The sequence below is a fragment of the Phaethon aethereus genome, assembly GCF_964289735.1.
Source record: "Phaethon aethereus genome assembly, chromosome: 3".
Classification (NCBI taxonomy): Eukaryota; Metazoa; Chordata; class Aves; order Phaethontiformes; family Phaethontidae; genus Phaethon; species Phaethon aethereus.
The window spans coordinates 53,341,777-53,369,286 of record NC_138576.1 but is presented as its reverse complement, the minus strand read 5'-3'; the positions used below and the strand labels follow the sequence as shown (position 1 = coordinate 53,369,286).

The window sequence follows — 27,510 nt, the reverse complement described above, 5'->3', positions numbered from 1 at the left end:
AGGATGAACAAGGCCTGCTTGCTTTCAAGTCACTCTGTAGGCTGAAACAGTGCAGAAAGCTCTGCCACTTGTGCTTTTAGTAAAAAGCACTAGGTGCCAAAGAAGGAAGAAATCAGCAGTAAGGTGAAGAGTCCTTGACAGTTCAAACCTGGTAACAACTACCCCACCAGTCCCTCTCCAGAAGGCGGCAGCTGCTCTTCAGACAGTTTCTTTGAGGCAAAGAAGAGACATTTTACTGTGCAAGGAATGCATCCTCAGCCCATGAGAGGAAACAGATCAGGAGTCTCAGGCACAGAGAAATTGCAAAGTATTGAACAGGTTAACAGGATTTGGGGATGGGGAAACAAGCATGTATGAACAAGACGGGAGCCTGCAATACCAAGAACACGAGGATTAAGCTGGTAAGTCCCAACAGCTAAAGCTGGTGTGACAGCAGAGTCCTGCGTTTCCTCTGGCACCAGCAAGGTAGGAGAGCAAGAAAAGGGGAAGAAGGAAGACTAGAGAGATTTCTTGGATGACAGGATAGAAATAAAAACATTCCAGTAAACTGGAGCCCCATACCAGAACGGGTAGCAGAAGTTATGCTAATAAACAAAGAAGGACTCATTTTAATAAGTCAGACAATAGCTCTGATAAACACATTTTGGTGTTTTAAGAGGTAGTAATAGATTAGGAGCTGCTAGCATGAAATGGAGACAGGTGTTCCCTTTTTGTACAAATGTAGAGATACTTTGTAATAGAAACATTAAGACTGATATGATTGAACAACGAATAGGAATGCCTGGGTGTGGAAACACCTGAAAGAATGGCTGAAGAAAGGCCTTAAGAACAGCATGTGTTGATGACACCTAGATAAGGAGATCAAAGATCACAGTACAACTACGTATCAGCTCCTCAAAAGACCCAAGTCAGTAAAACAAGGACTACATTTACACTAAAACAGGGGACAAACTATAGAATTCAGTCGTTAAGAGATAACGATGGGAAGATAAATAACAGGATTGAAGCTGTAAGACAGCCAAGATCAGGAGACAAAAAAGACTGAGTAAATCCTAATGACTCAGAGGTGGAACAGGATGAAGAGATCCTTATCACTGCCAGCTTCTATAGGGTACAAAAGTAAAATTCAGCACACAGCTGCTGACCTAAGAAGCCCCTGGAAGACATGAAGATTTGATAGCAGTAATTTGTCATCCTTCATTGGGAGAATTTCTAGCAAGACCACTTTGACACATTCATCTGTGTGGTCTGATTGCTCAGACTACTTGGATACTCATGAGCGTGGAGATACATGTATGTGGGTATGACTGTACGAGTGTATAAAAGTGTGTGTATTAGGGGCATTTGGTTGGTTTTTGGTGTGGGTTTTTGGGTTGGTTTGTTTTAATTAAAAATCACCTCCCCATCCTCTAAGGGCTCACAATGAGTTTTGCTACAACATTATTCATCATGCAAATGGAGGGAGTGAATGAGTCAGGCAAGAGGGGAAAAAAAATGATACTATAGCAACCAAGGGAAGAGTTCACAACATCCATTCACATATGCAGGCAAAGGCATCGTACATACTAGCCTCAGTACAGACCATTTTATGTCTGACTCACATTTCCCACTATTTGACTGGGGGGAAGATTTGGTTGCAGAAGAAATTCCTGCTTTCCTAAATAGTGTATAACATCAGTTCATTGTGAAAGCAACTGATACCGCAATTTAAATGCCAAACCACTCCAGATTCAACATTCTTTTATAGCTCCAAATGGATTAATTCTCTCCCTGGGTATTCCTGGCTCATGAACCTCACAATTTAACAACCAATTCAGAGAATCCCGTACACCAAAACAATGATGTTGCATTTTAATACATTCTTAGTAACTTAAATGTAGTTCCTTCCATTTAAGCTAGACAATGCAACATCACATGTTACTTACGTCCTTCAGTCATGTCTTAGGATTACCTACTCAAGTCAATGAAATTGGCAAAAAGTAAAACAAGTGAAAACAAAAACAAAGTAAAGCTTGTTAAAAATAAAGGGAAACTAATTAGGACAGGAATTTGATCTAATAAATTATTCTGCGTAAATAATGATCAGCTTGTCAAAATTCATACTGTTTGTTCATGAAGCTCACAGCTGGAAACAGCAGGGATATTTCAGGTCACGAATGAGGTTCTTTGGCAAAAACTACACAAGAAAAGTTTGCATACCTTCTGCCAACACCATGCTTTGCTTGAGGCAATGCTTTTACTTTCAGGAGCTCTGAAGTGACTCAATTAAAAAAAAAAATCCTTACTAACATATCCAATAATGAAAACAAAGGATTCTGGTAGTTCTACAGAATTCAGTTCTCATATTACAGACTTCATATGAGAAATTACAGAAGCTTGAAAATAAAGAGACTCAAAACTGCAACATTTACAAGTATTTATCTTCCTTTGGTAAATGCAACTAGGGACAGCCCCTTAGAAGACAGAGGTCAAATTCACTGAAGTTTCTCATACTCAAGATGGCTACTGTCAAACAGGGTCATTCCTGCTCTTAAAAAGTCTGCAAGGAAGAAGATATAAGAGTATCTTTCCTTACCCCTCACCCCCGTCAAAGAATATCTTCACATAACCCTGCCAAGGCAAACAGATGATGACATACACTTCAATATTGGTGACCATAAAAGTTTTCCTGACAATCAGAACTAAATATCTTTTTAAGTGCAGGCTGGTAGGAGCTCATGAACAACACCTACCTTTTTCATAGCTTTAATATAGACAGATACAATAAAGGTACTATTAAAAAAAAAAAGATGGGGATAGGAAAAAACTTGTTTGAGAAAAAAACACAGCTTTTCTGCATAGCAGAGATTCAATTAGGAATTGTTTTAAAAACTAATCCTCTAGATGAACTAAGGTAATTCAGTAAATAATTTGAGAAATTATATTATTAAGTATGTTTTCTGCATTTTAAGAAAATAGAATGAAACTTAAAATCAAAAGCAAAAGTTATCTTACCATTTTACAAGGTTTATTTTCTTTTTTTAGGAGGATTCTTTTCCCCCTTATCTAAATTTTATTCTAGAAAGCACTAACAAAACAGAAGTATTCCTTCACCATAACGAAGAGGTCACCTCCTCTGATGCAAGACCTCTTCAAAAGCTCATGCTATTCAGCTACTTTGCATGCCTAAAAGCAGCTTTAAATAGTTATCATTCATCAAGCGATCACGAATCATGTGATTAATCATCTCTTGAATAAAAATATTTTTTTAAAAAACAGTGTTTAGTTATAATCACTTATTGAGAATTACCTGGATATGCTAAAGTAAACATGCCATTCAAAATAAGTCTAATGTTAATCACATAGAACTTTTTACAGCTTTCAACAAAAGGCTCATCCATCAGAAAAGATTCTTAGAAAACCAAAGTTTCCATTGGACAAGAGGAAAAAACCCTCGAAGGTATGAATAAGCTGGCTAAAAGAAACAAGAAGAGGTCAGATTAACTGTATACAGACAGCAGTTACCAGCTACATCCAGAAAGAATCCATGTTGATTCCCCTTTGGTTGCTAATATTAACAAATCACCTGGAAAAGGGAGAAGGGCTGAAGTGACAAAACTCCTCATCTTAGACCAGAAGTCAGGTGACTGCAGCTGAAGGGAGTTTTGTGTTTGTTTTTTTGAGGGTCGGTTTGCATTTTTGGGGTGGTGTGTTTTTTGTTTTGGTTTGTTGTTAGAGAGAGAATATATATGGATGATACAAGAGGGAGAGGGTTGGGGGTTTTCTTATTTCTCATAAAACAAAAATGGGACAGAAATCCCAAGGTTATCAGAAAGCACATTTAGAACGCAAGGAAGTGTGAATTATATAAAGAAAATAAATTCAACTGTGCATCCTCTACAACTAAGCATTCTGAAGTCCACAGGTATTAAGTGTCTCTGAAAAAAGCAATTGATAGAGGGTGGGCTTCTCTATTTCTCCAAGTCCAAAAACCATTGACTGGCCAAAGGGAGGAAGCTATATAGCAGGAATGACTACTTTTTAAGTATCAGTTACTAGTACTGGATACAGAACACTGGCTTAGATCAATTTGAAGTGTGACCTATTATTTTTCTACAATTCTACTTGCTCATGCATGATGCACAGTCATGAAATATGTAGTGTTCTAATCTCTTTCATTAAGCATTAAAGGCATACACATGGTTTTAGAAGAGATAACATGGAAGAAAAGAAAGACTTCACATGCACCAAGTCTGGACAATACCACATTGGAAGGAGTGACTCATATGCTGAAGGACTGGGCTGCTATGTGCAGAGACCTCAACATACTAAGAAATGGGCCAATAAGAACCACATAATCACAGAATCGCTAACATTGGAAAAGACGTTTAAGATCATCAAGTCCAACCATCAACCCAACACCACCATGCCCTCTAAACCATGTCCCGAAGTGCCACGCCTACACATTTTTTTAATACTTCCAGTGATGGTGACTCCACCACCTCCCTGGGCAGCCTGTTCCAATGTTTGACCACTCTCTCTGTAAAGAAATTTTTCCTGATATCTAGTCTAAACCTCCCCTGGTGCAACTTGAGGCCATTTCCTCTCGTCCTATCGATAGTTACCTGGGAGAAGAGACCAACACCCACCTCGCCACAACCCCCTTTCAGGTAGTTGTAGAAAGCAATAAGGTCTTCTCTCAGCCTCCTCTTCTCCAGACTGAACAAGCCCAGTTCCCTCAGCCACTCCTCATAAGACTTATGCTCCAGACCCCTCACCAGCTTCGTTGACCTTCTCTGGACAGGCAACTCAACATCCTTCTTGTAGTGAGGGGCCCAAAACTGAACACAGTATTTGAGGTGTGGCTCACCAGTGCCAAGTACAGGAGCACAATCACTTCCCTGCTCCTGCTGGCCACACTATTTCTGATACAGGCCAGGATGCTGTTGGCCTTCTTGGCCACCTGGGCACACTGCTGGCTCATGTTCAGCCGGCTGTCGACCAGCACCCCCAAGTTCTTTTCTGCCGGGCAGCTCTCCAGCCACTCCTCCCCAAGCCTGTAGGGCGTAAACCAGAAGGAATTTAACAAAGGCAGATGTAAAGTCTTGCACCTGAGATGAAAAACAACAGGAGCCACTACAGACTGCAGGTCAATTGCTTAGAAAGCAGACTTACAGAAAGGCACATTGACATGAGCCTCATGGATTCAAGTTGCATCTGAGTCAGCAATGTGCCCTTCAGCAACAAAAACTGACTGCGTTCCAGGTAGCATTAGTAGGAGCACTGCCAGCAGGCTGAGTGACATGGGCATTCCACTTTCATAGGCTGGATCTGGAGTTGCATGGAACTTTCTGCTCCCCTGAACAAAAAGACAGACATTGACATATTGAAGTGAGTGCAGGAAAAGGCCAAGCTGATTGAGGGCTGGGACACCTAATGTAGGAGGAAAGACTGGGAGAATTGGGTTTGTTCAGTCCTGAGTCAAGTCTTGGAGGGCAGGAGCAGTGCAGATCTCATTGCTGTCTACAGCTACCTAGAAGACAGAAAACAGAGCCACACTGCTCAAAGGCACACAACTATAGCACAAGAGGCAGAAGACAAGATGGAACATGGGATTTTTCACCATGAGGGTGGTCAAACATTGGAATGTTCTACCCAGAGCAATAGTAGACTCTCCACCTGATCTCAACTGGACCCAAGTAATCTCATCTGACTGAACTTCCTCTGAACAGAGGGTTGAACAAGACGGTCTCCAGAAGTCCTATCCAGCCTTAATTATTCTACGATTCTATCAATACTGACACCACAGCTAGCAGAGTTTCACAAGCAGGTCTATTTCCTCTAAAATCTACCGCCAGGACACTTGAAAGGTAAGGTCATAGATCTTTCTTGCAGTTAATAGGATTCATACAGGCACAGTATTATAAATTGAGGTTTTGGAATGTTTTTATGCAATGAGATTCTCTTCTCTATAGCTACCATGTAGAAATAAGAAGATACAACTGAAATAACAATAGCCATTTTTTTTTTTATAAGTGAAACATTCCTTATTTTACCCTAGAGGCTTGTTCCCAATGGCTTAAGCTGATAACTGTAAATAAAACATCAATTTTAATCAAATTTCTGCCACAAAATTAGAGTTGATGTACATATTTGCCAGCAGCTCCTGATTCTCTTTGGAAGAATTATCATACAACTGAAGATGGTACTTTTAGAAGACAAAAAGTTGAACTCAATTATTCAAAAAGCCTTATAATCAGGTTTAACACCAAGATTGTTTTCTCAACCATAGCAATGCCACTGAGCACACTGATATCATTTAACCACTCATTAGTCACAACTCAAAACTCAAAAAAGCTGTAAATCACATGATCAGAGATGCATACAACCATTTATGTCCAAAATAAAAGCTAGGACTGCTTCTTATGATACCATCATGTTCTAAGTTTGCATTCAAAAGTTAAAGTCTGGATGAGAACAAATTTTGTCTCAAGCATTTTAACAGCCAAGGACTTGAAAGCCTGAAAGCATGTGAATGGAAGGTCTAAGGAATCTGACTTCTATCTTGCACAGTAATCCAAAACAGTTATAGAATTAGCATTGATTTATTAATGACATTAACAGCTATGTATAAGAAGTTATTGATTTAAATTTAATAGAACTCCTTAACCCTAAAGTTATGCAGAAAAAAATCTAGGACATGTTACTAGTTAAGACAAAACATCCATCAGATTACACCACTGGAAAGTTAAGAAACAAACCAAAATAAACCATTCAAAGAGTATGTGGACCAAACAAAACTTTACCTTACTAACTAGAAAAAGAACTTGGAAAGTGAAGCCCCTATTCAGCAATAATAGCAATCACTTATACTGCATGCCACATCTGCAGCGTCATTTGGAAACCTTTGTGCAATCTCACAATTTAAGTAGCTGGTTTATATCAAAATTTGCAATTTCAGGATGTACATCTACATTTATACTATGGTACTGAAAAAATGCTCTAGTCTACCACACAAGCATTTTGGTTTATTAAATGCCAAATGCTTAAATTCTGTATATATGTATAAATCCTTTTACATATACTCACACTTCATAAAATTCAGAAGTTGAGCCATCTAGGTTTAGATCCGACTTTCAAGTGTTCAAGAAAGGTATAAAGCAATTCTAGTTAACTCCAAATTAGCAATAAAAAGACAACAGGAAATATCAAATCAAGTAAGTTTATTAGCAGTAGTCCAAGAAAGCAAAACACTGAAGTACTTACAAATTCAAGGGCAACATCAGGGAAAAAAGTAACACGGTTCCATTTGCTCTGCTTCTGATAAGCTGTGCTCAGTGCAACACCCCTAACTACTTGAAAAATGGCAAGAATAAGCCATTTTCTAGTTTGCACATGACAACTGCATATGCAAGGTACAGGAGACCCATAAATTTGAAATCATACACATAAAATATTGCATTTTTAATCACCCTATTCAAATAAGTTTTAATAAATTTAATTTTTATTACTCTAATCAACATTAGTATCAAAATTCAGATCTATAAATGACAAACATATAATATTGACCTCTTTCCCTTAATGAACGTATTTCCACTGTGTACAGGCTTTATGAACAAAACATTGGAGCTGTGCCATGGGAGAAACAAATCTGAAAAGTGGCCTGTGTTTGATTCTGATTTTATACTTTCCTAAAAAATGTGTGTCTGCATTCAGAAACAGAAGTCCCTGTGTGCAAAAGGAAATGCCGGTTTTCTGTTTGTGTGTTAAGAATAAAACATTATGTATTTGCAGCAAGTATCTGTGACATTACATACCTTTTAAACCTCTACTGTCACCAACCAACCCATGGATGTCTGAATGTTGACTGTTGAGAAGTGCTCAGAAGCCCCCGTGCCCACTCTCCTCCTGCTCATCCTGCCCGCTGCAAGCATTCTGCATCACCTTTGGGAGTTACACGGTGCTGTTAGCACCCCTTCCTCTTGGGGTGGGGGGAGCACAAGTGCTTGCTATAACCCATCTCTGGAGAGGAAAATAGGCACACACACACCCCCCTCTGTATTAGTGTGCTATTGAACAGCTGTAAAACCAACCCACTCAAGTGAGGGTCTGACCATGGCTAGGTCTAAGGAAAAGTGGTTTCAAAAGCATAGCTAGACCTACCTTCAACACTAATGGCGTATCCATAACTAGACTGTATTTAAGATTGTGGAGGATATCGCTTTAGTCCTTAGGGGTACAGAAGCAGTTGACTTCGTAATGCACAAATTTAACCAGGTGAAGTCTGAAGATTCAATACATCCCTATTATTTAAAGTGGCACTCTGAAGACAAATTTACAGTAGTATTAACATGAAATTCTGTGACAACTCTAAAGCTAAGTCAAGCATGACTTACTGAGATCACTTTGTCCTTACAGAATATTAGTGTCCTTATATGGCAAGTCTGCTATATCCTGATATTTTGACAGTAATTCAAATAATCGGAAGGAGATTAAATAAAGCCTACTTCTTTCAACTGAGAAAGTTTCAAGCAGAGATTCCTTGACAAAAAGACTGTCTACAGGAAAGAAGTGCAGTTCTCATTGACAGGCAGACACATACTGCATGGAACAATTGCTTCCAATCAGAATATTTTATCTGCGTTAATCAGGCTATTGTTATCCCTTTGCCAGAATCCCTGTGGAATTTTCAAAGATGTAATGTAATAAATGTTGTAGCATACAGTGTAAGAGAATCAGAAGGAATATATCCTGTAATTTGTAAAGAGCAACTGCAGAATAGGAATTTGACAGAGGCAAATACAGATTTTTATAGCACCAAAACAAAATGCATAAACTGCCCATAGCAGCAATCTACAGAGACAGAAAGTACCCATGAGGTCAGAAAGATCCAGGAACCACTTAAATTACTCCTTAGTTATTCTGCAAATGCAAGATGTTGAAACTAAGTTAAAAGGCATTGTATTCTGCTAGAGTAAATTTTTAGGTGGATTTGAGGTCTATCTAATTATTTTGGGGCCCTGAATGTTTCCAGATGTATGTATGGGGGAGGAAGTCTGCTCCTAGATAAAGTAAAAGGCTCCAGTGAGGTCAAAGCAGTAAGGGTGCCGTAAGGCCACTGAGTAGGAGCTGTGCATAATCACACCCAACACCCTCTTTCAGATTGCTCTCCAGAGGCAAAGCAGCCATGACCACCAGTGACAAGGAGCATAACTTTCAAATACCAATATCCTAAAGACATAAATAACAAGTCCACCCAGTTATCAAGGACAAAAAGGATTTAAGGCTAACCTGTCTACATTATGTCAAATAAAGGTGAGTCAGGAAAGTTCCATGCATGATGTAATGTCACCAGGTAGACTGTCTAGAGCTAAACAGCACACACCCTCCTCTATGTCTGAATTAGAAGACCAACCCAAAATGAGTAAGAGTTACTTCAAACTCAAAATGGTTTGGTCATTCAAAACAGCAATACATACTGTATCTTATTCCACATATGTTCTAACTCTGTTACTGCTGGAAACATCAACACAAGTTTCAGTCTTCAGCTTAAACTTTGGTTGATAAGTAATACTAAAACTCCTAAGGGGAAAGATAATGTCTATCTCCACATACGATGTATACTGCAACGTTCAGCTGCAATAGTTATGAAGAAAAACTGAAAGCTCAGCTTCTGTTCATTTATGGTTAACCTTTTTAAATAGTTCACTAGTTCTGACAGTTCTATAAGCTTACAAAACTAATTTCTTTAAGAGCTAAGATCTCCTGCTCAGCGAGCAATTACCCAAAGATTAGTGTCTGGTAATTCATTTATTCCCTTCAATAAGCAGAAATAATGGGGATTGGGTTTCTGTGACTTTAAGCAGCTCAATGCTCAGTTACCAGCAAATGCTCAAAGTCATCACAATGAATCAGAGCAGTAAAATACAGTAATTGGATTAAGCATTACTTTTACATTTCCGTCTTTCCGACTGAAAATGGAGAACATTCTACCTCATTTAATAGAAGGAATGTAAAAGTAAATACAGTAAGAATAATAGTAAAACTAGTAAAATAAAAGAAGAGTAATTTAATTTTCCTGCATTTCTCCTTTGGTGTGAGAGCTCAGAAAAGCAAACGGTTGCAAACCACTCAGCTACAGAAACTGAAGAAACCAGTGCTTCATATTGGTAATTTGCATCAGTAAAGTACTGAGAGCAAGTACATCTTGCTGAAGATGAACAAAACAAAATCTTGAGACAAATTGTCTAGATAGCATTCTTACTTAAGGGGAAGAGGGAACAACTTCAGAAAGAAAAAAACTAAAATACTCTTCAAGCCATTTTCTAATAGAGCAGCACTGACCTTTCCATATACAGACAATAAATGTTAAGAAAAGCAGCCTTTCATTTGCATGAAGAACCTTGGAAGTGCCACCAGTTGCCTATACCTGTTTAAGCCACAACCAGACAGCATGCTCCTCCAACAATCTATTTTCATAGCACTGGGTCTATTTTCAGAGAAACTGAAAGCGTCAGAACAAAAAAGTAGAATGCTCAAGTTAAATAAATTAGAAAAACAAAATATAAACATTCTAATATATAATAGGTATTCAGCATATGTAGAAGTGAGTACCAATGTGAATATAATCAGGACTTTTTACATCAAGAGATCAGCATCCATAATGCCTAGGCTTTCGGATTCTGTTTTTCAACTGTTGTCCTAACAGGTAATACCAACATAACCCAAATGTATCTACAAATTCCATGTTATAGCTGAATACTTTCAAGTTGTATTTGCTGCAGTGTTTCCTTAAGTGTTTTCCTTAGAATAAGAAAACATTACCAGATGCTTCCACTTGTATTTGCTTATATCCAACTAAATCCTAGTCAGCTAATTTACTTATTAGACAGTTTCATCCTAAAAAACCTCCAAACTTCACTTAGAAGTATTGGTCATCTTCATGAGATATAATTAACACATGACCAAAAGTCTCAAATAGCATATTAGCCCAGCCAACACTTTAAAATTAAAAAAAATAGTTGACTGGCAGGTACCAACTGGCATCTCCCAGATACTCTGGCAAAGTGTTATGCCCTGCCATGACAACTTTCAGAGGAGCAATGCACTGCTTCACAGAGGAAGTAATTTTCAGTTTCCAGCTCCTACCAAATGTGGGGCTCAGCATTAATTGCTTCTCCCAGAGGCAGGACATAACTGATTGGCACTGTCTAGCCTCTGCGATGCCATGGGCTCTGTAATCCTGCCAAGATCAAAACTGTGAACAGAAAGATTACAGAGGCGCGCACACACACACACACACACCAAAAAAAAAAAAAAAAAAAAAAAATCACACTGAGCAGCTGTATCTCACCTCTGAGAACACACTTTAGAAGTCTACTAAAGTTGGCTGGTAAACTACTTCATGTTTCTTGATGTATTCACATTTATTTTTTTTCTTCTGTGTAGCTTAACTTTGCACATGAAACCACTGGCCACAACCATGCCTCGAAAAGCTGCCTGTAGCTGCCTCATATTTGGAAATGGGTGAAAATAATGCAGCACCTACAACTATAGTCTAACTATATTGGGAGCTATATAAACAAATTTAAGCATTCCAGCTACAAGACGAATTTACCTTTACTTCTGAGGAACAGAATCATACAAAAGCATTGACCACAGAAACTTGGCATCAGCCTGTTTTCCATGTACATGTGAAGTAAATTCTAGAGCAATTAGAGGTTGAGGCTCATACAACATCACATGGAAGACAGTTCAGCAAATACAGCTAAAGTAGTAACTAGATCTCCATCTACTATAAGCTGCAAATTTAATCCCATATCTTGCCAATTCTTTTCTGATATAGCATAAGTCTTGCATATTTTGCATCATTGGCTGAAAACATCTGCGTCAACATCCCAGCACAGCAACACAGACAAGCAGAGCAGGGCAAAAGAAAACACACCAATAAAAGCAAAACATACATTATTGGTCCAGTGTGATGCCAAGCATCACAATGATTGGCACCAGTGCCATTTAGGAAGGCTGCATTGCTCATCAGTATATATCATGCCTTTCAGAACACGACAAACCCCTACAACCATCGCATTTGCCTCAACAGTCCAATAGTGACCCAGATAAAAAATAGGAAAAAGAAAGGCAAGGAGGGAACAACTATATATAGTTTACCTATTTATGGTTTTAGCACATGCCAGAAATAACTACTGAGGGCAAGAATGCAACTGTAATACTTCCAAACCAATACTCCTTAAACTGGAGACAAACATATGAACAGACTAGTCCTATGGTACTATTTTCTATCACAAACATTTGTGATATCCTTGTCTTCATAAACTGAAATTCACTACTTATGTAATTTCAAAGAATCTGTGCCTGTCTAAGGTAAACCAATTTCACATAGAAAAAGGCTTTAGAATTATGAAATTACTTCATAAAAAAATGGAAAGAGTAGCTGAAGACAAAAAGTAACTGCTAAAACAAATGACAGTGCCAACAACAAAGCATAGCTGTAATCAGAAGCAGTACAAGTCATTTTGGAAGATGGAGCGGCTGAGGGAACTGAGATTCTTTAGTTGGGAGAAAAGGACGCTGAGGGAGATCTTACCACTCTACAACTACCTGAAAGGGGGTTGTAGTGAGGTGGCAGTCGGTCTCTGCTCCCAAGTAACAAGTGATAGGACGAGAGGAGATGGCCTCAAGTTCCACCAGGGGAGGTTTAGATGGGATATTAGGAAAAAATTCTTTACTGAAAGAGTGGTCAAGCATTGGAACAGGCTGCCCAGGGAAGTGGTGGAGTCACCATCACTGGAGGTGTTCAAAAAACATATAGACGTGGCACTTCAGGACATGGTTTAGTGGGCATGGTGGTGTTGGGTTGACAGTTGGACTTGATGATCTTAGAGATCTTTTCCAACCTTTATGATTCTATGATTCTAAGATAAGTGCAGCATACTCACTAGAGGATGGCTTAACAAAATATGTCCTACCTTTAAAATGAGTGGATTGATTTTACCTTTGATCTCTTCTTTGCCAGCCCTAACAATTGGTCAAGGCTCCTTCTTCCTTCCTCTGCATTTACACTAGTCCCAAACTCCCTCATTTCAACTATCTTTGTGTAAACACTGCTAAGCCATTCTCTAACCCCCTCTTATGTTCCCACTAAACATCCATGCACTCCCCAAATCAAACCCTTCATCCCATTCCTCAGTGTCTTTGTGTTATACAAAGCTACACTCACTCCTTCACTAAGATGTTGGGACACTACAGGCACTTATTCAAGAAAATTAAGAATTTAATTAATTATGCATTTTCACACTTAGTGGCAAGATTGTCTTGAAATAAACTGATCACACTCCCAACTCTGAGTTGTGCCAAGAGACAGGGTGTAGTTCTGTTAGTAATGGCATGGAGAGCCTGAAAAGGCTTATGGCCCTTACGATTCTTCCATTGGGAAGAAGTTAAGAAAAGGTAGAACTTACAAAACTGATGGAGGACCCTGCATTATAGAGCAAAACCACTGCCTTTACTAAAAAAAAAAAAAAAAAAAAGGAAAAAAAGAGTAGGCAGCAAGGGTCTGTAGCTTGTTAGGAAACAGATAAAGGCATATACAAGATACAGTGGTTGTTAGAAGGCAACCTCTCCCCCTCCTCTAGCTGAAGGGTTTACAGGTGTTTATGTCATGTAGGTCATATGTATAAAATTAACAAGTTACATACCTATTAAGCAGGATGCAGTGCAAAAGTCAGAGATGTATCTTAAGCTCCAGAATGGGAAATATTATCAGGATTGATTCTTAAGAATATTAATATGTATTTTATCAGAATCATCACTGGTTTAACACAGGAAACAGTGATAAAAACTGTGTGGACAAAATCTAGCATTTAATGTCTTAAAAGGAAAAAAGCATGATTTACTTAATTTCTGAGAAGATCCAATAATCTACTAAGCAGCTACCATCACACCAGCCAGAGATTCACTAACTAGTCACCTTGTCCACATTACTGTTACTAGCCATTTCTAAGACTGAATATGACCATTCTTAATTATCTGTTAAGGTCCATTGAGCCTCTTCCATTTCAGATTTTAGTTTAACACACAAAAGAAAACCAGTGATCGGGTTTTAAGCCCTTATGGCCAAGCTGTGGTCTCTCAGTCACAGAAATTGTCCTCTTCCAGAAAAACAGAAATAAGCGTGTTGGAGAGGAATTACAGAATGGTTAATGCAGCTTTCTACAGAGCTCTGCAAAAGCTCAAGAAAAGCAGAACTTTAACCTTGTTTTTAAAGGAATGTCTTGATAAAAACAATGGAAGCCTTTCCATTCTAAGAATATTGTTTGTAATACCAACATTTGCTGCAAAGTAAACACTGACCAGCAGTCTCTAAGGCTGGGTTCCTATCCCAAAGAACTAGCACTCAAAGCTTCCACAGAATCCACAGTGCTTATAAACAAAAAGCTGTGAGAAGTGCTAAGATTTATCACCTTCAGAAGGCAATGCAAAACTCACATCAGATTTCCATCTTGAAACTAAGTTTGTATCCTTTTCATTCTCATCCTTAATTTGAAACCTACAGAAACGCTCTCACATGAAGAACCTATATCCTTTTTGTTTGAAACTCCAGAACAGTCACATTAGGTCCAGTTGTAGGCAGTCTTAAAGACATGATACAATTTTTCACCTGGCTTTTAAATTTACTGTTTATAGCACCATGCTTACCTACCCTGATCAGGAATATATGCACCTAGAAGACTGGTAGGTGAGATACCTCATAAAACAAAAGAAATCTCAGTTGCTCAGAGGCAGCCATGACCATATCCCAAAGAACAAGTAGCAGAGTAGTTTGTAGGTTATCTGCCTGTCCCTACCTATATTTTCCCAACACAATTATCTTTAGTAAACACAGTTAAATTAGTTTTAAAATATTTTAAAGTATTTTGAGCAATTGCTGAAATACACATGTTCAGCTAAAAAAGTTATTTATAGTTTTGTCAGACCTTGATGTAGAGGCTGAACTTGCATCATGTAACATACATTAATAGTCAGTTAAATGTATTATACCACATGTACGAAAGATTAATACTGTCTGAAAAACAAATGCACTGAACAGCATTTATTTCAGGATTAACACTACCTGAAATTAGAAGTTTACAAAAGCATTTTACTACGTTTCTTGAAAATATTCACGTTGGAAAATGAGTTTTACAGCTCTGAGGCAGCATGAATTGCATGCAACATGCTATTTTCTCTGCCTAATGTTAGAAAAAACACAATAAAAATCCAGAACACCAGAGTTGGGTCATGCTGACTAAAATTCTGACTGTGCATACAAAGACTAAAGTTGTCCATACCAATTTTGTGCAGCTCTACTCCAACCTTCCCACTAAGCTACCTAGAGTTCTGTCCCTGTCACCCCACACACACCTTCAAGGGTCAGTGATTTCACTGCATGAAGCTAAATGATCATTAAACTGCTGCACTATGAACAAAAGACTTTGATATGTACAGAGGTGTAAAAAGCCCTTAATGCTCCATGCTTCAATTTGTAAAAAATGGGGTTACTCTGATAGGATTAGAAAATACATCTCAAGCTTGCAAATTTTATTCAAGCTTCCAGAAAACTTCCTAGTGTTGATTTAATTTTCTAGATCACTGCCTACACCCAGCAGTATCAGAAATTATAAGTTGAGATTTCTAGTTTCTTTCAAGTTTGGAATGCAATGTTGGGTTTTGAAGAGCCTAAGCTACATAAATATTTCAGAAGTATGAAATTACTTGAAGGTATAAAAGAACAAAGGGCAATTTCAAATTCAGTTTTATGTGCCAAAACTATAAAGGCCTTCTTTACAGCACAAATCTTCAGTTTTGTCACACACATGACAGTTTAAACCAATGAACTCAAGGGGCCACAGGCAGTATTTTCACAAATGAATTGAAGGAGAACCCAAAAGTCATCATACACATTTGATGGTTGGACTTGATCTTAAAGGTCCTTTCCAACCTTAATGATTCTATGATTGTACACTCAAGATCTGAAAAAGTTATCTAGCAACACAACATCAACTTTCTGATAAGGCTGTTACTCTGAACCATGACACATACTACTGACACATGCTCAAATTATGCACCATAGTTTAGGTTCTCTATTTCAATCTCACTTGCTTTGAGGTTAATAGCAGCTTTAGGTAAAGCACCCTTACCACACCTTCTTTCCTCTCAAAAAAATAAGCAGCATTATATAGCAGCTGACGTCATCAACCAGTTCAAACCACTCTGAAACTACTATAGTATGTGCTAAACATGGAGCAAACTGACAATAAACAGGCTTTCAGTCTCATCTATGTAACCCATTGAGATTATTCCAATCCCAGCATGTTCAATTATAACACATGATCGGGTTAGCAATCCAGGTAAACCGTAGCTGTGTGGCCCAAGAATACTCAGTACTCCTGATTCTTTTGATAGGAGATACAGGCCTCCTTGGGCAAACAAAACTGGTTTCCATTTTACACCAGTGTCCTTATTGTGCATTCTATATACTGCTTAGCTGCCATCCAGGCTCTAATCTAGAGCACACTAAGCAGCTCCTGAAAAGACATCTGGATAGTACAGGCCTGGATATAGAAAGTAAACAGGAGAGAGTCACGGCCAAGGACAACAGGGGGCTCTGGAGACAGCACAGACAAAAGCCCCCAAAGATAGGGCCCATCTCAACATTCACTAAGGACCACTTTTTAATGAATACTAAAAATCTCTTCTCTCTTCTCCTTGAATTCTTCAGCTTTTAAGCAGTCAATGAAATACAGTAAAAGCCCAGACTAGGACTTCTCTAATTAGAAGAATCTCTTTTTGCTGTTGTAGTTAAGAAGTGAGGTGTTGTTGGTTGGTTTGGTTTTTTCAGTTTGGGGGGGGTGGGGGGGTGGTGGTGTGGTTTTTGTTCTTATTTTGTTGGGGCAGGTGTGTTTGTGTTTTGTTTTATTTTTTTCCCCACAACACAGCAGCTTTCTCACCTTGTACACAAGAACACTGTACCTGGTCATCATCTAATAAGCTTGCAACTATCAAAGCTGTGTTCTGTTCCAAAAGAAAGGACCATTCATTCCTTCTAGACTGCAGAAGCAGAAAGCTTAAAGATCACAGTTTATTTAGGACATTCTACCATAGTGTTTCATCCTTGCTCAGAGCTACAGCATTAATAAAATAGAGTTAAAGTTATTAAATATTTTTTAAAATATGTCTGCTGTGGTATCAACATACTTTACAATGACCTATAAAGATTTTTGGGGATATTTAGAAAATGCATTTTCTATTTGGAACCTTATTATTGAAGCATCTTGAAAAAATGGCCAAAACCCAGACCATGAGCCAGAAGACAGTCCTTACTGCCCACTTTACAAGTCATTTGCAAGAGGACAATAGTTAGAGATTAAGTGAATGAAATTAGCTAGCATGCTTTAAATTACTTATTATTTCTCATACATATATGTTCTTAAAAAATACAAAACAAAAAACTGTTCTGAGGTACTTTGAACATATACATAAAGTACAGCTCTACTGAACAAAGCACACTGCAGAAGACAGCCAAAGAACTCACTACTCTGCTTATTACAGCAAAAAGGCAACAAGAAAGTTGCTTTACAACTTGCAGTCCGAGTACAACCCCACCAAAGGGAGACCATGTCCATAGGATTATAGACATGCTGCTGATAACAGCAAGAAGCTGGGATCAACATCCTCGTAATCCCTTCCCGTGTGTGGGAACTAGCACTGATGATATTTAAATTGGTCCCATCCTTGCTAAAGGGCTGCTATTCTAACTTAGCTATTAGAACAAGTCATTTCTATCCAGTTCCCATGCAAATTAATGACAGGATATAAAACAGAGCTGCTATTATTGTAATAAATTAGATTTCTGGAAGTAAAACAGATAATGTAAGATCACAAGGGAATGTTTTCTCATAGAATTACCCTTTCCGTACATATTTGCTGAAGGTTAAACTGCAGTAGACTAATGCTGCATTAACTGTGTGTGTTCACAAAACAGAAGATTAAAAAATTTGTGGAAGATATATGACATTCCTTCTGCCACAAGAAAATAAAGCAGTTTTATTATCAGTGCTACATTAGCTTGGATACAAGTAATCAGTACACCTCCTTCCTCGTGGTTCATAGAGCAGAAGTAATTTCAAATTGGGCAATTACTTGCTAAGCATTGTAGATTAATGTTTACTGAAAATCCTTATTTTCCTTAGCACCACACAGCAAGGTAAGGTAGAATTTTATGAATAGTCCTCTCATTTCAAAGCATGTTCTTTGAGCTGTAGGTTTCTATTAAAAGTTTTTACTCGTAATTCAGACCAACAAACCCTTCTCATCCTTATGATGTTACATTGCATAAAGATTTGGAAAAATTGTCTTAAAAACCCAGACTAAGATTTATATAGGTGTTTCCGAAAACTAAACTGAAGGTTATTTTTTTTACACGCATTTTGTTTAAAATTAAAAGCGTAGAAAATATCAAGACTTTTGATCAAAATATTTTCTTAACATTTAGCAAACTAAAGATGCTTCCATGTGACTGATCAAATACTTATTAATACTTATAAAAAAATTGGGAATTGGTATAAACTAATCCATAAGCCTAGAAATGAGGAATTGAAATACAGATTAGGTTAGTTTCCAAGAACATAACAATCCTACAGCTAAACCTGAACTGCCACTCAGTTCCTCAGTTAAGATTATCTGCATGTGGTTCTTCAAATAGTAAATGATATCTATATAAAATTTAGAAAACATTAAATACTAGATTTCATATGTTGAACCCTCCCATGATTAAAGGGGCTAGCCTACAGCACAGCTCCAACAGCACAGCTGCAGCAACCGGACATGGCAGTTTGCACAGCAGCTAGCCAACAGCAGGGCGTACCAAAGAGGGCCAGCAGCTCTTCTCAGAAGAGCAAGCCCTTGCTCAGCAGTGATGGTGCCACAGGGCACAGTCCTCTGCAACCAGTACAGCAATTGTCCCTGTCACATAGCTTCTGACCCAGGCAGGGCTCCTGAGGGAGGATGCATCTGAGCAGGTCTGGGGCCCCTCACGGAGGCAGCAGGAGCCAGACTACTTGCCTGCAGGAGGTCTGTGCTGAGTGTATGTGTTACCCAGTGAAGGAAATGTGGGAGGAGGTCAGCATTGGAAAAGGCAAGAGATTGACTTTATCTTCTCCAAGACCCTGGAGCTTCAAGAGTCTGAACCCCCAACTATGCTGAAGAAGGAGCAGGTAGTCTGCTTATTAGCATGAAGCCAAAGGGCTGCAAAGATGATCAAGGAATTGGAGCATCTGCCATACGATGAAAGGCTGAGATAGGGTTGATTAGGCTCAAGAAGAAAAGGCTCAGGGTGGGGGGGAAATCTCAGAAGCGTGCATAAATACCTGAGGAGTGGAAATAAAAAAGACTGAGCCAAACTCTTCTTAGTGGTATTCAGTGAAAGGACAAGAGGCAATGGTCACAAACTGAAATACAGGAAAATCCATTTAAATGTAAGAAAAATCCTTTTTACTGTGAGGGTGGATGAACACTGCCACAGGTCACCCACAGAGGCTATGGAGCCTCCACCCTTGCATAGGGTCAAAACTCAACTGGGCAAGGTCCTCAGCAGCCTGCTCTAGTAGACACTGCTCCAAGCAGAGTGGCTACAACCTTAACCATTTTGTTATTATCCGTAATACTGAATTAAATCAAACTGGCTAGAGGAGTAAGTAGACAAATTATGCTATAGTAGTTTGAGAACAGTCTATCACATTTTTTCAATGCAAAACTAGTAACTGGGTAAGAGGAAGAGAGACCAGTAACATTTTAACTTCAAGTTGGCCTTTAACAACACTCCTTCCAAGAGGCTAAAGAAATCAAATCATGAGAAAAGAGACAGAATATTATCAGGAAACTTCAAGTATCTGGAGGCAAAGCAGACTAAGTTAAAAGATGCAGTCATCTTTATGGATAGGCAAACACCACCAAGCACTGGCACATCTTGCTAAGTCTAAGAGGGTCTATTAATAAATGCATACATTTTACACTTCTTTAGACAGCAGTTATTTAGGTTAACGCAAAAAATCAGGAAGGGATTTCAGGAACCTCAAAGAATGGTAGCCAAATAGGTGCATAAGATGATACTGAACAGACTATAAATAAACAAATTTAAATAAATAAATAAATAAATACTTAAATAAAACAAATCTGAAGAGTAAGGAAAACTTCAAAGTCAACTAAATTCCACTGAATGCAGGTACTAATAAAAAACAGCAAGAAAAATGTTAGGTTATGTAAATAGTGCAAACTACATAGCACAATGTCATCACAGTACATCATGTCACGCCCTAAAACAGCAGACCCTCATTTGGAATATGACACACAGGACCTTTATTCATATTACAGAACATTATAGAATCAGAGATGATGACAAAGAAGCAATATTAACTGAGTGCATGAAAAATGTTCCACATGGAACAAAACTGTTAAGACTTCAAATACTTATCCAAGGAAAAGACGTAAGGAGACACACACATAAAAAAATATACATACACATATATACCAGTCCCAAGCCACTTTGTCTGAAAGCAAAATGGCAGATGACAGGCCAGTAAGCCATCTAGATAACGTATCTTCAAAATGAAGGACAAAGATATTCCTTCTGCTACTCGGAAACCAAACTAAGTTTGAGTCTGCAGAACAGTCTAACCACACAATATTGCTGCTTACTTGGATTAGAAATGAGAGTACTCAATACAAAGATTTTACAGACATCCTTTAGAAATCACCATTTAAGGATGAGGCAACAAAACAGTCAGTTTTAACACTATCTTAAGAACCAAACAAGGCTTTTCTCTTATGAATAAAAAATAAACTAAAATAAAGTTTCATTTTAACACTTTCACTTAATTTTTTTTAAAAGATGTTTTAAACTACTTTAACCTCACGTTTAATAACTCTTTCATTACTTTAATGCATGTAACTAGATTAGCATAGCTACAGGCAGCACTAAACTACATTTAGCTTTTTAGTGTTGTAACAATGTCATAATAGCTTTAGAGAACTTCCTCTCTAGTGATAAGGTAACACTAAGAGCAAATTACTCTGCAGGACATTCAGTAGCATTTTGCTTTCATCCAACTTTATTTTCACGAAGTACAGTAAAAACTTTGTATTTATGTGGGTTTGGTTGAAGGAGATTTTAGAGGATACAGTTTTGCCTGAAAGGCAGCACACAAAAGCACATAACTCCAGGCAGGTAGACTTAATGCAGAGTAGTGGCAACAGCCAGCCACTTTTAAAATTTTATAATGATGTTTCATCCCTGTTAAATTAAAGTACTGCCTGTAAAAAAGCGCACAAAAATAAACTGGTAACTAGCTCTCAGTCACATTAGGAAGATTATTCTCCCTAATTAAGCAACTTGTTGCAAGTTAAATCTGCAGCTGGAACAGGAAGAGATCTGACCAATGTGAATTCCAACAAGAGGGGAAAAAACACAAAAAGACAACCTAACTAGCAGGCACAAGGCTAATCAGTCTGCAAACTAGTTATCAAGAGTAGAAGAGAAATGCTCCAGAGCTGGAGGCATACAGATAGATATATGCGCGTGTGCCTATGCATAAACAGTAGTGGTAGTCATTACTCTGTCCTAAAGAGAGACAGCATACTGAAGAAACTACTTTCAACTTTCCAGTTGACCCTGTCATAATTTCAACTACTTCATAGCCTTCATTTACATAAATAATCACAAAACCAGGTCAAAAGAGTACAAAAATATGACTGCAGTTGAATAAAATGGATCGTTACTTTTACATCAGGTTAGTTTTCAGTCAATCTGCTCCCGTTGCTGCCTCCCTGCACTGGTTTCAGTGGCCACACAAACATGGGAAGGAAGGCAGACTACAGCAGGACTGGCATCCATCAGTCCAAGCTTTTATGGAAATACATCCTTCACTGCAATGTAATCCTTACTGACCAAACTGCTACATAGTAGCATGCTTTCTTGTACCTCACACAAATTATAGTTGTTGGTGACTTCTAAGTTCCAAATTTGATTTATTTCTTCTTAAAAGGAGAGAAAAAGAAGTCAACTGCTCTCTCATAGGCCATGTGACATAGTTCCAGCTTGCAAGCTTCCCAATTTACTGGAAACCACATCCCACAGAATTAGAGATGAAAGAATGGTTCTGAAGGACAGTTGTAGAACAAGATCTTGAATGATAACAAAACTGTTGATGGTAGGTTTTTTTTCTCTGAAGCAAAACTCAGGAAGATAGCAAAAGATTCAAGGAAAGACTGAAGGAAAAACTTCTCAATTTCAGACTGTGCTGTTAAATTAAAAAGCCAGCCCTACTCAGCAAAATTACGTTACCATATATGGTAGTGATTCACTTATTCTCAACACTTTCAGACCTCTGTAGTTATCCAAGATCATTTTCACAGTATCTGAGTTAACGGCCTGGATACGATAGCAAAGGCAGAATTCTCCTCCCTGCCCTATCGGACCCACAGCAATCCAGCTCCAAGAGTCTCAACAGTGCTGATGGTGTTAAGCCAGCTCAATGAACTACCAATCATTCTGGTGTCCAGAAACATCACCAACAGCTGCGCCTTACAAAGTCAAACCAAGGCAGATGCATACAAGCACACGGGTAACCACTTCAGGCCAGCTGATGCACTGTCTTCTAACAACACTTGCTATCACAGAACAAAGATGAGGATGCAGAACAGTAATAACAGTATCTATTCACTGTGCAGGGCTATTTGTACAAGTGAAGATGAACAAACATACAGAGAATAACCTAGCGGCATTACAGAACCAGCATTGTAAATCATAGAAAGAGAACTAATTAAACTAGTATTTTTATCAACCTTTTTTAAAATAAAACCCAGTATTTTTCTCCATTGCCACTAGTATCTTAGTATTTATTTGCCTTTCAAAAACAGGTATGTGTAGATACACACACAAAAACCTATATAGTAGAGGCATCTATCAAGAAAGCACAACAGAGGACTGATGGGGCTCACACACCAGATCTCTGAGATAACAGAGGCCTGGCTCAGTGCTCCAAATCCCTCTGCGCCAACACCAACAGCGAGAGGAACCAAGTGCTCTTCCTGCCAGAACCTGGACTGGCCCCGGGGCCCAATCCCTTCCCTTCAAGGGCAATCAGACTACAGTTGCATTTGAACACTAGAGGCCTACTAGGTCTGCCGTGTTTCCAAGAGCTAAGGGCCTCCTGTATTTCATTGCCATTGTGTTTTTCCACCCAACTTGTTCCTCAAACACAATGAGCTACAAACAATGAACGGAGTAGTTTCCTGAGATTTCAGGCACATCTTTCTATTAGTTTTATACTATACGTTGGGGGTTTTTCCTTTACTCTTCTGTAGTTGTGCATCAATGAGCTTTTGAACAAAAAACTGGCTACACAAGGAAACAATAGAAGTGCTTATATACTGCATTACAGAAGCAAAGAAACAAGCTTTTTAGTCATATGAATACCAAAATATTGTACACTAGTTATGTTCACAGTTTTTCATTAAAAACATGAATTATAATTAGATGTCCCTTGAAGAAATTTGTGAACCCACAGCACAAGTTTTGCCATTAACACTCCTAAATCCTGTAACAATGTTAATTATAACTATTCATCTTATTTATCTAGTGCTGATGCTGCATTCTGGAGACAGCCTCGCTGCCTTGCCTGTACTTTTAGTTCCTTCCACTCCTTATGTGCAAGGCAAGAGTCACTTGACCACATCTTCCTCCCTTCTGCCTCCTCTCATTTTGCCTTTCATACTGAAAAATATCCATACACCTACTAAAAATAACCAAAATAGCACATACTATGATTACTTAATTCCCTCCCATTTTGTCTTACGTAGAGATAGGCATCCATTATTAAGATATTACAACACATTATTAAGAGATAACAAAACCAGCATGTACTACAGACTACTTAATTCCTCTTTTTGATGAAAACACCAGGCAAGGGGCAACTGCTGGCTGGTCCCAAAAGAACAGGCACTCAAAAACCTCTGGCAACACATATGCTTCTGGCAACAGCTAAGCAATCTGAAAAAAAAAAGCTGAATTCTGTAGTACTCTGGCCCAACTGCAGGATTCCACAGACACCTGGGGACCCAAGAGAAATTATCTGGAATATTCATGACTCTCAAAAATCAGCATTTCAGATTTTTAAGAAATCCTTCTTTTCAGAAGGATTAAAATATTAAACTTTGTATTCCAAAGCAAAACCACACAGCAAGAAAACTTTCATTACAAATCCCATTTTTCAAACTCATTAAACCTGACTCAAACTCAGTTTCCACTGCCAATTTTGAGCCACAATCAGTCCGAACACAAGAGACTAACTAGATTAAGTACTATAATCAATACCATGGGAATGATCATGCTAGGGTTTCCCATAACACTATAATCATACTGACTTTATCCCATTAGTCTTTCTTTTTCTACAGCATGCCAGCTAAACCATCAGTGTTCAGTAAGAGCTACACTACGTGCAATTTGCCATTTCTGATCATAGCTCCCCTTTATGGCAAGCTAAATATTGTATCAGAATTTGCTTAGTTCAGTTCACTCTTAGTCTTATCTTCAACAAGATAAAAAAGTAGCACACAAACAGTTTCTAGGCAATGAAGTTCAACATTAGGGAATAAAAAGTTCAGTTTGACAGCTGCTGCTTAGCCATTATAGTGTCCAGACTCATTAGGGCACTTTCAGGTATTAAGAGGAAGGACACCTTTTTACCTGCTGTTCTGCTATTTACAGGAGGCACTTTTGTATTTGCAGTCATGCTTCTTCTCATGCACACCAGTCATCTAGTCAAGGCAGCTACCTCATGTTATTTCCCTCAACTTAAACCCATTTGGATTTAAAAAAGCAAAATTAATGTCTTGGGCATCACCCAAACCAGAGCATATCTGACAGAGGAAAACAAAATGCAGCTGTAGCTTTTGGGGTTTTTAATAAAATAAAGTGATGCAGGAGGTGCAAGCTGCATCTAGGACTTGGAGCACTTCCTGCTCTTCGAAGCAGGATGCAAAACAACTAGGCTCTAAAGCCAGGTGCCATTTTTTTCCCCACTCTTTTCTGCAGTTGGGCAAATCTTCAAAAACATGGGTGAAACACACCCGCAACCTCATCTCACTTAAACACCAGTGGTGCAATTACTCTTCTGGAAGGTAAGAGATAATAATCTCAATCCTCTTATTGATTATTTTGACTAATGCACTATTACCTAAAAGTCTTTTTTTTTTTTTAAGTACAAGACAACTATTTTGAGAGATGGTTACTTGAGAACCAGATCCTCACACCTCTGTATCACAAACGGACGGAGTATCAACCACTCCATGCATTTCTGACCATCCAGTGGCTCCAAGGTCAGTATGCAAACATTCACAGCACCTCCTCTGAACAACCTCATTCTTCTCCTGCACAGGCTAAGAAGCCTAGGCACCTACTTCTGGACATGCATTTCCCCCCCATGAAGCAGTCACTGCCACACCTGATGTGTGGCCATACATAGCTTCCCATCTTTCTAGCTCAAGAACACCGAGCAATACACCTTGTATATCACCACAAGGAGTTCAAATCCTGGAGAGCACAGCACTTAACACTACACCACAGCTTTCCAGCTTTCTTACTTCAATCTGAACAGCTGCCCTGGTTTTCTACTTCAGACAAAAATACTGTTGTTAAGTCAGGGGAAAAAAATTAGCTTCTTTGCCTTCTATGTCTCAACTTTAGGCCCAGTTATCCCAATGTTAAGGAAAACAAATTCTGAAACTCTTAAAAGGTCTGTATCACCACTCTGTACTGAGAAAGTTTCCTAGAAGGCTTACACCTCCACGGGACTACGTAGCTGGAATACTTTTTTTAATAAGGAACAAAAACATAAAAGACAATGTTTGGTTTTGAATATTTCATTTTAATATGTAAGCTACCTTTTAAATAACCCAACTTTATTATTTACTATAATAAATTACTATAATTATTAATTTGTTATTATTGTGAGATAAAAACTGCATTTCCTCAATTTGCAAAGTCAAAGCACAAGACATTTTTCAAAGGAAACTTACATAAAATTAAATAGAATATATGCTATATAATTCTTCTTGGAATTAATTGATACTTACATGTCTTAGAATTATTTCAATCAGTAATGGCAGAGTGGAGATTTGATTGTGATAGCACTGTTAGGTCTTCAGAGTTCAGTAAAACATCACCAACTTTACTGGTGAGTTTTGGGATATTGGTTACAGCAGTAAATCTGCACATCGAAATGCTGGTTTTGGCAACGGGTAAGCCCATTTTAAGCGCCACTATACCCCACTGCTAATTAATCATTTAGACTAATCCCTAGGCTAAGGGAGCGGCAGGGAAATAAAACCTTCTGGGACCAAGATGCATTTCTCCCACAAGGCACGACGACACACGCCTAAACACACTGCTGTGGCAGGAGCCGGGATACACCTGCTTCTCCCCCGACGTCCCGGGAGCTTGTTGCCCCAAGCTCTGCCGCCAGGACACGGCTGTGAGCGCAAACCTTCGCAGGGGAGAGGGAGAAAGAGCTTCCCTTCGCCTCGATAAAATGAGTGTTTCCGAGTCCCTGCGCCCAGCCACACGTGCTTGTGGCGGGGCCGGCTCTGGCCCGGCCCTCCCGCCGCCCCGGGGGGTTATCGCTGCCTGCCGACAGCAAGACGGGACGGGCCGCAGCCGCCCCCCGGCCCCGAGAGCCCCGCGGGGCACGGACACCGACAACCAGAGCGGCTGCACCGCTGGCAGCAAGAGCTACCGGCCGGGTCTGGAAAAGGCCGGAGGCGGAAAGGGCTAGAAGCCACCCCGACCCCGTCCCTCACCTGTTTTGAACGCCAGCTGCTTGTCCTCGCCGCCGCCGAAGAGCTGGAGCAGGGAGACGAAGAGGACCCCGCACGAGTTCTGGATGCCGAAGACGGCGCCGTTGCACCACATGGCGGCCAGCATCACCACCCAGCCCCAGCCGCCCTCGGGGGGCTCAGGCGCCGCGCCCCCGGGGCAGCCCACGCCTCCGGGGGCCTCCGTCGCCGCTCGGGATTGGGCCCCGCTCTCGCCGCTCGGGGCGGCCGGGTTGCCGCTCCCGGGGCACCACTCGCCGCCCTTCTCCCGCCGCGGCTCCGCCGCCGGGCCGGGCAGGGGGGCGGCGGGGTCCCCCGCGCCCTGCGGCACCAGCTGCTCGCTCACCGGCGCCATCCTCGGCCGTGCCGCGCAGCGGGCACGAGACCCTCCCCGCGCGCCGCTCCCGCCTTCCTCCTCTTCCTTGCGACCACTCGGCCCCCGCCCGCCTCAGCCCCTCGCCGCGGGAGCTGCGGGCATCCTCCAGCGCTCTGTCAGTCCGTGTGCGCGCGCGAGGAAGGCCGCTCCGCCGCCCGCGTCCGTCCGCCCCACACACACGCGCGCGCGGCAGCGGCGGCGTCCCCCCCCTCCGCCTCTTCCCGCCGCGC

The 27,510-nt window shown here is 39.7% G+C and overlaps 1 protein-coding gene across 1 annotated transcript in view; it reads right to left on the bottom strand.

Annotated features, from left to right (window-relative positions):
* SLC16A10 (solute carrier family 16 member 10) overlaps positions 1 to 27,259 on the bottom strand; it is a gene marked incomplete at both ends in the record, with an annotated part of 72,846 nt that extends 45,587 nt beyond the window's left edge. Inside the window, one exon of the mRNA XM_081998672.1 lies at positions 26,890 to 27,259. Coding sequence (XP_081854798.1) covers positions 26,890 to 27,259 — 370 coding nt within the window. The remainder of the gene's footprint in view (positions 1 to 26,889) is intronic.
* Positions 27,260 to 27,510: the final 251 nt, after the last annotated feature.